This window comes from Bison bison, unplaced genomic scaffold (assembly GCF_000754665.1).
Source record: "Bison bison bison isolate TAMUID 2011002044 unplaced genomic scaffold, Bison_UMD1.0 scf7180017864518, whole genome shotgun sequence".
Taxonomy (NCBI): domain Eukaryota; kingdom Metazoa; phylum Chordata; class Mammalia; order Artiodactyla; family Bovidae; genus Bison; species Bison bison.
Window position 1 is genome coordinate 12,176,555 of NW_011495071.1, and position 10,940 is coordinate 12,187,494.

The 10,940-nt window shown below is 45.7% G+C and overlaps 1 protein-coding gene across 1 annotated transcript in view; it reads left to right on the forward strand.

Moving 5' to 3' along the window:
- The first annotated feature begins 2,071 nt into the window (after positions 1 to 2,071).
- UBASH3B (ubiquitin associated and SH3 domain containing B) overlaps positions 2,072 to 10,940 on the forward strand; it is a 70,507-nt gene continuing 61,638 nt past the window's right edge. Inside the window, exons 1-2 of the mRNA XM_010830658.1 lie at positions 2,072 to 2,081; positions 5,314 to 5,428. Coding sequence (XP_010828960.1) covers positions 2,072 to 2,081; positions 5,314 to 5,428 — 125 coding nt within the window. The remainder of the gene's footprint in view (positions 2,082 to 5,313; positions 5,429 to 10,940) is intronic.

Consider the following 10,940-nt stretch of genomic DNA (forward strand, 5'->3'; position numbering starts at 1 on the left):
TTACAAAGAAAGCTGAGAAGGAACAGCCAGAGGAAACAGCAGAAAACCCAACGGGTAAAAAGCAGAGAGCATCCATAATGTGAAATGCTGCTGAGAGGCCCTGAGAGTCAGAAATGCAAAAAGCCCGCTGAATGGACTGTAGTCCAAATTCTCACTGCTGCTGCTCCTCAGTGACCCGAGACAAGCTAGTTAATTTCACAGTGAGCCCTGTCAACTGGAGTTACAGTATGGTATTCAGCATCTAAAGGCTTAGTCCATATTAGCTGTTATTTTTCACATGATTTTTGACATGGAGAGCTCTTGGGGACTTGTCGGGGAGCAATTTGAGTGCCGAGGCACCCAATCAGAGTCGCTTTGAGCTAGAGGAACATGTGAGGTTGATGATTTAGAAGGGGTTGTCTACGTGTCAAGGAGAACTCCAGGGGGAGGGAGAAGCAGCAGATCAAGGGAAAGGATGTATTAGCTTTCAATGAGAATAAAGCAAAACAGCCAAGAATGAGAGGCCCTGAGGTGTGTTGTGACACAGTATGATAAGGGGGCGCATGGTTAGGAGGATGGGAAAGGGAAGACAGGCCAGTGGGAATTGAGTCTGCAAAGAACGTGACATTCATGAGTTTGAGTATTTGCATTTTTATTGTGAGTGTTAGGAAACCATTGACAGTTTTAAAGGAATGGAAAGTTTAACTCAACTAGTTTTAGGAAAATTACTCTAACAGTAGTGAGAAAGATAGACTAAGAAAGATTTATATAAGAGCATTCCACACTGTGGTTGCTGGTGGCAGAATTTTAATACAGAGCATTTTTGCTCTTGGTCACTCAGCCTCATCGAGACTCCACTTCCCCATCAATAAAATGGGAATGATAGTGTCTCTTAGGTTCTTTCGAGCATTGCGTTTCATGTCAAGGACCTAGGATGGTTCCCGGCATACGGTGAACAACCAATATCCTTCTACTCCCCACCCCCACCTCCCCTGCCGCTTTTGGTAGCTACTTGAGTGTCTTGCTGTCACCTGATGCTCAGGAGATATATCTTTGTTTCCTATCTTTCTGGGCTGCACTAAAATAGAACAATTTTATCTTCCAAAATGTCCTTTTAGGAGTGGGACTAATTTGTCATCTGTGCTCACCCGCTGATTTGGCACATTGACAAACAAGTTATTCACCAGTTTGTCCTGATGCAAGAGTTTCTGTGTTTGGGGCTGGGCAGTGGCTCAAGAGTATTGCTTTTCCATTAAGCTTTCAAGGCACTTAAAACCTCCAAGATGGCTAACACATCCTTCCTGGACAGATGGCAAAACCCTGAAGTTGTTCCCCTAATTTCTCCTCTAATTTCTCCTTTTATCCCATCTTCTATGACATCTGATTTGGTTAAATTCATTTCCACACAGAAATAGCTGATTTCTGGAAAAGATATAATACAGATTATATTTCTCTAAAGCCATATGCTCCATATATCCTGGCATCTGCACAGATGCCATTTGATTCCATTTCATTTTCTTCATTCAATAAATATTTATTGAGTGTCTGCTTGGTGCCTTGGCATCTATAATGCAAAGAGGAAAAATACTCAGTTCTGCACTCTGAATGCTCCCATATTTTGTGGAAAAGTAAGTCTCAAAGACCTAATTTTAGTAGACATGGCTAGGTTAAGTAGGAGGTACCAACCAGCTTTCAAGTAGCAGAGATAGACAGACAAAGGGGTTACAAGAAAAAGCTTTAGCAAAGCTGGCGTTTGAACTGAGTCTCAAAATATGAGATCGATTTCCCCACGTGAAGAAAAGGAGTTCAGCTTTCCTGACATGTTTCCTAATGAGACGGCATGTGATTTGAAAGAGGACGGCTGGCCCTAACAAGGGTGATTCGTTCACTGTCCCAGGATGAGGATGCCAGCCATTGTTCACTGGGAGCTCGGTAAATGCCATGTTAGGTACTAAGCACCTTGTGTTTATTTCACTTGAATCACAGAACAGACGTACAGAGCAGGTCCTATTACTATTCCCATTTTACACAGGAGGCAGCTGATGCCCAGAGAGGTTGTGGAACATGCTCATGATCACACAGTGGCACCGCTATGACTGAACGTAAGCCAGCCCACTCCAGAGACTGGATGCTGTGAGCCACCACCAGCCACAAGCTGGGTGCCGGCCGTGGTGCAGAGGACGGGGCGAGGGGACAAGCAGAAGGGTGGGCGGAGACAGCTTTGAGGAGCTGCACACTAAGATAGAGCTAGTAGATATATCTTAGCATGTTTATTTTTTATAAAAATGTAATAGTATTACTTTCAAAGTGAAATAGAATCCGTTATTTAGACACTTTTTTTTTTTTAAGCAGAAGTCCTGTTTTAGTGGAAGGTAATAATTGTAAAAGAAACACGAGGATTGGACTAGGAAATCTAACTTAAAAACGAATTATTCTTAGGCGTTTTTGTTCTTGCTTACTTGAAAAATGCACATTGACACAAAAATTGATTTCCAGTCATTATCAAAGTAAACCCCAATAATGTAAAAGGACCTATAAGTTACTCTTTTCACCTTAATAGTGATGAAATTTATTTTGCATTATTACAAAATTAAGGAATGAAGATTGGCTTTAACTGATATTTTAAGGACTAATGTTGTGATGTGATTCAGATTTCTGTGGGAGCTTTCCCAGAAAAAAATACCTGTTCAAATTTACTTTCAGTTCATAGAACACTGTAATGTGTTCTGGGTACCCCTCCCCTCAACAAACCATGTTCTGGATACTCCCCCTCCCCCAAAAAACCCGGTGAATTTTAAGAATTATCAATTTGAACCTAGTACCAATATATTCATGAAGTGTTTCAAAACGCAAAAATAAACCCAAACAAGCCACAATATGAATCAGACACAGAAATACCACCCTTATGTTGGTTGTAAATGAATGAAATTTGGTCTCATGACAGAATTCAGCTGAAGGAGAGCGACTCCAGATCCTGTTTGCTTCATTTCAAGCCCCTCAGTTTAAGGTCTAAGTCAGTTTATGTAGTGGTTATTCTACTTCCCGTCCCGCACGAGCTGCAAAGGAATTGAATTCTCCGGATTTACAGTCTTGGCCGGCCTCCCGGGAGGAGTGCTGACCTGTTTGGATTCTGAGATCTGGAGGTCTCTGCTAGGAGGAGCGCAGACCCTAGCAAGGAGCCCAGCTGCTCCCCTTCTTTCCCCAGAGGCTCGCATGACTTCCGGGTCCTACAAGCATGAACTTGCCGGACTTGGGTGGCCAGGCTGCTCCGGAGCCTCTCCCAGAGTGAGCAGCCCAGTTCCCCTCCCATGACTTCTGCTTCCTGGACCCTTTTGCTGACCAGTGAAGCCATCCTTGAGCAGTTCCTTGGTGTGTCACCCAACCCAGGCAGGCCAGCTCCCAGATGACTCCCCTCTCCTCCTGCCAGCTCTCTCCTGGAACCCGGGCCGCATCCACTACCAACACAAGCTGGAGTTTAGCCTCTCAGGTCTGAAGGTGGAGGATAACTCTGAGGACCCCCTCCATACCCCCCAAAAAACAGCACAAGGATAGCAGACACCGGAGTTGAGTACCATTCAAGGTCATCTCAGGCATCTGTCCGCTTTCTCACTTGTCAATCAGCAAGACTCCATTGGTCAGAGTCTCTGACCTCAGGGAGTGTAAAATCCTGGAAAGGTCAGGAGAGGCTTTTAAGGAAAGGGTGGGACTTGGACAAAGAGTGGTTTGGACCAGGCTCCAGACAGGAGGGGCAGTGCAAGCCAAGGGGAAGACCAGGACATTCCTCCAGTGCAGGCGTCTCTCATTTCGGTCCCAGAGAGCTCCAGGAAAGGAAATTGCAGGGCTTCCCCTGAGCCTGACCCATCCTTTTCCTGTGACCTCTGTTGTCCTGTTTTATAAGTCCCGGCTGTTAAATATATGAAACCTACACGGCAGGGAACGTGACAGCGGCGGGCGCGGTCTGCCAGAAGTGCTAGCCTGGCGGAAAAATCCAGCCCGGGCTCGTTTTTCGTCCCCTCTTGTCTCTTTCCAGCCACACACATGCTGTCATCACTCGATCCGAGTCTCTTAGGCTGGTTTGGGAGGACAGCCTGCCGCCAGCAGCCCCCCTCTACCTACCCTCCAGAGCATCCTTTGGCAGGCATACAGCACAAAGGGGCTGTGTGTGTGCCCTCCCTCTCAGCTACAGAGCAGCGAGGCCAATTTCCTTTGCAAGGTCACTGCTGAAGGAAAAAAGGTCTTTAATAAACACTTCTCTCAGAGAGAGAGAAAGCAAAGTTCCAGAAATGTCATTCATCCCCAGAAATGTCATCTTGCCAGCCGCTTCCCCTCCATCTTCCTCTGTAAGTTGTGGAAATCAGTCCCAACTGCCCTGGACGATTGAAGTTTATATGTGGACCTACCCCAGCTCCTGGCGCCAGGCCAGCTGTTTCTGGGCCTGTGGTTTGGTGTGTGAGAAAGAGGGGAACAGGGATGGGGCTAAAGGTGGGGTGTGAAATTCACCAGCCTGTGACAAAGCTTCAGTCCTCTCCCTCGTCTTTTCTCCCTGCTCACCATTAGTGTTGCTCTGGCTGTTCTGACACAATGTCGGTCTCAGACACACCTGCGCTCAGAGCCAAGGTGGAGTGCTGACATTCCTGAGAATGGTGCCTTGAGGTCGGAAGGCACCTCCTGGGACAAGTGACTAATCTCTTTGCCCTCAGCTTCCTCATCTGTAAAATGGGTATAGTATTTACCATATCATGGAGCCATCTTGAAGATTGAAGGAGATGCTGGTTATGAAAAACTGTAGAGACTTCCCTGGTGGTCCAGTGGTTAAGATTCCATGCTTCCACTGCAAAGAGCATGGGTTTGATCCCTGGTCAGGGAAGTAAGATCCTGCAAGCACATGGTGCAGCCAGTAAAAAAAATAAAATACACGGTGTTGCAAGGATTTCATCTTAGAAAACAGGTCCCTGGTCTGTTTCATCTTGGAGTGCAGGTGCAGGAAAGGCAGAAAATTAAATCTTTCCCTGGTATGAAGGAGCATGGCTGAGTAGGTAGCAGAGGACCTAAAGGGTGAGGTAGAACAGCTCTTAGGGGTTAGTCCTGGAGGACTTCTGGAAGAGGTGGTTTCCAAAAAAGAGGGGGCTTTATGTCTGCAGACAAGAAGGCAGAGGGCATTCCCTTCTTCCTCAGAGAAAACCCCTCACTGAGGGAGAGGTGGGATTTGATCTGGGTGACCGCCCTGGCAAGCTGAATGGTCTGCAGCTGCTGCGCCCTGGAGAGGCGGGCCCAGGCTCCGCCCCACTGCCTGGCCTGAGCCTTGTGGCTGTGAAGGGGATGGGCACCCGTGAGGCTTCCCTTTTGAATCCAGCCTGTGCACGTGGGCCCCTCACACAGCGCTCGCCTCAGCCACACCACCCCTCCCCGCTCAGGCTTCCTGTTTTGAAACTACCAATAGATGGAAAATGTGAGTGCTGTCACTTTAACGGCTCAGGCTGTGTGTGTGTGTGTGCGTGCATGCTGTGTGAATGTGTGAACCAAGTGTGAGTGGGGGCAAGTGTGTGAGTGTGAGCATGCATTAGTTGTGAGAGTGTGATTGTGTGAGCCTGAGTTGTGAGTGTGAGCATGTGTGCTTGTGTATTTGTGTGTGAGAGAAAGAGAGAGAGAATGTGCATGTGTGTGCCACATGGCCTGGGAAAGGCAACTGAGGCCCAGAGCCTGCCCTTGCCAGGACACCTGTGTGAAGAGGCCTGCACGGAGCTGTACCCTCCGTGCACACCTGTCTGCCCAGCGACACGAGGGAGGAGCACGTAAAGTTAGTGTCTGCATGAGTTCTGGGGAAGGTGGCTGAGGCCCTTCCTGTTAACTCTCTAAAGCTCATCTCTTAGCTTGTAGAAAGATCTTTTGTTCCTCAAGCTTTAAAAAGAAATAATTTCTTGTCAATCCAAAAATGGCTTCCTAAGGAACTAGTTCATGTAACCAACCTCACTTAAAAGGCAGGCAGTGTGTCCAGTCCGTGCCTTTATCCCCAGGCCTATTATAGTTCCTGGCAGGTAGCAGAGTCCAGTGGATTCATTATACAGATACTTATGGGGTGTTTACTGTATACCATGGGTTGCTCAAGGCTCTTGGGATTCAACACAGATCATAACAAAATCTCTGATCTCAGGTAGCTGTGGGAAGACAATTGCAGTTCCACGTAAAAAGTATGGCAGGTGCTGTTAGTGTTGGATGGAAGAGTGGATTCATTTTAAAGCTCTTGGTTTTTGCTGCGTTCTGCAGCGTGAAGGTCATAATCAATACACTTTTCTTCATTTACTAAGATAATAAAATTGACCCATGATATTTTGAGAAAAGATGAATGGACAGGTTTCTCTTCCCTTCCATGCCCCTCCCCCAGCCCACTGTTGGCCTTCCTAAAGCTTCTAGCACCTTCCCTCCTTCTCTACGTCACACCTGCTGTTCCTTCTGTCTTCTTGTCTGGATGGCAAAAATCCACTCACCCATCAAGACCCCGTTCAGATCCTGCCCACTCTATCAGCAGAGTTAATTTCTCCCTCTTGGTGACCTTTATTTTTTTAATTATTTATTTTTAATTGAAGGATAATTGCTTTATAATATTGCTTTGATTTCTGCCATACATCACTAGGAATTAACCACAGATATACATATATCTGTATATATATGTATATCTTGAACCTCCCTCCCACCGCCCACCCTTTCCCATCCTTCTAGGTTGTTAAAGAGCCCTGGTTTGAGTTCGCTGAGTCTTACAGCAAATTTCCATTGGCTATCTATTTTACATATTGTAGTGTATATGCTTCCACGCTACTCTCTGCATTTGTCTCACCTTCTCCTTCCTGCCCCCTGCCCATAAGTCTGTTCTCTATGTCTGCATCTCCATTGCTGCCCTGCAGATAGGTTCATCAGTACTGTCTTTCTAGATTCCATATATATGTATTGGAATATAAATAATTTTTATATTTATTTTAAATATAAATAGTATTTAAAATAAATATAAACATAAATATATATGATATTTGTTTTGTCTTTCTGACTTACTTCACTCTGTAATACCTCTAGGGTCATTAGAGGTGACTCAAATGCATTCCTTTTTATGGCTGAGTAGTATTCCATTGTATATATGTACCACAGCTTCTTTATTCATTCATCTGTTGATGGACAACATCTGGGTTCCTTCCATGTCCTAGCTATTGTAAATAGTGCTGCCATGAACACTGGGGTATATGTATCCTTCTCAGTTTTGGCTTCCTCATATTTATATGTCTAGAAATGGTATTCCTGGGTCATATGGTAGATTTATTCCTAGTTCTTTAAGGAATCTCCATACTGTCTTCCATAGTGACTATCGATTTACATCCCCAGCAACAGTGTAAGAAGGTTCCCTTTTCTCCACACCCTCTCTAGCACTTGTTTTTTTGTGGATTTTTTTGATGGTGGCCATTCTGGTTGGTGTGAAGTGATACCTCATTGTAGTTTTGATTTACATTTCTCTAAGGAGCATTGTTGAGCATTTTTTCCTGTGTTCATTAGCCATCGGTATGTCTTCTTTAGAGAAATGTCTATTTAAAAACCCACTATTGGATTGGGTTGTTTGTTTTTCTGGTATTGAGTTACATGAGCTGCTTGTGTATTTTTGAAATCAATCCTTTGTCAGTTGTTTCATTTGCTCTTATTTTGTCCCATTCTTAGAGTTGTCTTTTCACCTTGTTTATAGTTACTTTTACTGTGCAAAAACATTTAAGTTTAATTAGGTCCCACTTGTTTTTTTTCTGTTTATTTACATTTTAGGAGTTGGGTCATAGAGGATCTTGCTATGATTTATGTCATACAGTGTTCTACATATGTTTTCCTCTAAGACTTATATAGTTTCTGGTCTTACATTTAGGTCTTAAATCCATTTTGAGTTTATCTTTGTGTATGGTGTCACTTCCCTGGTGGCTCAGACGGTAATGCGTCTGCCTACAATTCAGGAGACCCAGGATCAATCCCTGGGTCAGGAAGATCCCCTGGAGAAGGAAATGTCAACCCACTCCTGTACTCTTGCCTGGAAAATCCAGTGGACAGAGGAGCCTGGTAGGCTACAGTCCATGGGGTCGCAAAGAGTTGGACACGACTGAGCGACTTCACTTTCACTTTCATGGTGTTCAGTTCAGTTCAGTCGCTCAGTCATGTCCGACTCTTTGCTACCCCAGGAAGTATTTTAATTTCATTCTTTCACATGTTCACACATTCATTCTTTCATTCTTTATCCAGTTCTCCCAGCACCACTTGCCTCCTTTGTCAAAGATAAGGTGCCCATAGGTACCTGCACACTTTAAATGACCTCCACAACATGTGTATTATGGTGCATTGTGATTATTTGTTCCATGCTTGTCTTCTGTCCCAACTGAGGCCAGGAACTCTGTTTTTGTCTGTCAGTGAATTTCCCAGAGCCCGACACATGTGGGATGGATGATGGATGGGTAGTTGGGCACATGGATGGTCAGATGAATGTTCCCTCCACTTCCTTCATGTAATGAAAGACAGACACTAAAGAGATGTCACCCCAGGATGAGGAGACCAAGACCCAAAGAACATGCAAGAGATGGAGTTTCAATCTTGGCTGGTACTGAGTCTGGGCTTCTTTTGACATTTTTATAGAGGATCCGGAAAAGGAAGTTCAGAGTGAAACTCACACATGTGTGGATGACACAGAGCTGTTTGGTAGTGAGGTGCCAAGCCACGGGAGGATACCCCAAGATGTGAGTTGGCAGACAAGTAGAACTGGCTTGGGTGTGAGCAAATCAAGCCGCTGCATTTAGGCAGAAGTTACCTGAGGTGTGTAAGATGTGCTTCTTGGCGATTTGCATTGTGGGAAAGTGTGTGGAGCTGGTGGTCACTCCATTCACCCTGTGTGCTGGGCTTTGTGCTCAGGATTGACCTCCTACCCGTGAAAAAGATCTCAGTCTAAGGAAGGATAGTTTCAGTGTATAGGGAAAATAGACATGGAAGGAAATAGAGGTAGATATAGAAGGGAATAGAAAGAGGCCAGAAGTGCTCATAGAAAGAAGTACAAAATCAGTGCTGTAAGACCTCAGAAGTCAGCCGATCTGCTGGGGTGGGGCCATGGAGGGAAGATTCGTTCATTCCTCCCACATTCCGAGAATTCAGTGTGTGCCCTATCCTGAAGGCACACAGTTAAACAGATAAGGAGCTTACAGTCCAGGGGAGGAGGTGGAGAAGTGAAGCGTGCGAGGGGCCGCCAGCAGAAACGTGTGATTCAGAAAGGAAATTCCGGTAGGATTCCACTAAAGAGATGAAATCTTGACTTAGACTTAAAGTCGTCCTCTGAGTGCATTAGACAGAAAAGAGGAGGTGTAGGTAATCCCACTAGAAGAAGGAGAATGGGCGAAGCCTCGGTACGGGACTCCTGTGGCTGAAACTGAGACTGCTTCAGTTGAGGGCTGGGGGATAGCATGGTGGGGGGAGGGTAATGGCAGGAGAGTCAGCCAGGCTGGCGGGAAGCACCACAGGCTGTGACCAGGGATTTGGGGGTTGGGGTGGGGCGGTGCTCTGAAGGATCTTACATAAGACAGTGGCATGATCCAGATTAGTTTTTTAGGAAGATGATTCTGGCCTCAGTGGAGGATGGACTGGAAATTGGGGAACAGAAGAGAGGGTAAGACCAGCAGCCAAGAGGATCTCTGAAATCATCCAACAAGAGCTTGTGGGGAGAATAGAACGAATGAATGGACCCAGCATGACATAGGGAGTGGGATTGGCCTGGTGACATCAGCCAATAAGATTTGGGAAATGTCATTCCACAGGGTGCCCTGTAGGGGCAATTCTAAGACCAGCACTGGACAGCAGAGGGGAGAGTTACTGGAGGCCTGGGTCCCAGGCTGAGCCATGGCTCCGTGACCTTGGACAATTGTCCAAGCCTGCTGCGCCCATAAACCATAAGGTCAGCACCTTGAGTGATGTTGGGTCGTTTGGGCTCTTGCACATGAAGAGATAAAAACCAATGCTGGAGGAGCTCCAGAGAAGGGCACTGGGATATTAAGGGATTGGAAAGTTTTCTTTATGCAGACACAAAGAAAATATGAGAACTATGCAATCCAAAAAGAACGAGGGGAGTCTGGTAAAGCTTAGGCTTTATAACCCAAATAATTAAAATATAGGAGAGGAGACAGAGGCAGGCAGAGTCAGATCAGATCAGATCAGTCACTCAGTCGTGTCTGACTCTTTGCGACCCCATGAATCGCAGCACGCCAGGCCTCCCTGTCCATCACCAACTCCCGGAGTTCACCCAGACTCACGTCCATCAAGTCAGTGACGCCATCCAGCCATCTCATCCTCTGTCATCCTCTTCTCCTCCTGCCCCCAATCCCTCCCAGCTCCAGAGTCTTTTCCAGTGAGTCAACTCTTTGCATGAGGTGGCCAAAGTACTGGAGTTTCAGCTTTAGCATATTCTTTCCAAAGAAATCCCAGGGCTGATCTCCTTCAGAATGGACTGGTTGGATCTCCTTGCAGTCCAAGGGATTCTCAAGAGTTCTCCAACACCACAGTTCAAAAGCATCAATTCTTCGGCGCTCAGCCTTCTTCCATCAGTCCAACTCTCACATCCATACATGACCACAGGAAAAACCATAGCCTTGACTAGACGAACCTTTGTTGGCAAAGTAATGTCTCTGCTTTTCAATATGCTACCTAGGTTGGTCATAACTTTCCTTCCAAGGAGTAAGCGTCTTTTAATTTCATGGCTGCAGTCACCATCTGCAATGATTTTGGAGCCCAGAAAAATAAAGTCTGACACTGTTTCCACTGTTTCCCCATCTATTTCCCATGAAGTGATGGGACCGGATGCCATGATCTTCGTTTTCTGAATGTTGAGCTTTAAGCCTACTTTTTCACTCTCCACTTTCACTTTCATCAAGAGGCTTTTGAGTTCCTCTTCACTTTCTGCCATAAGGGTG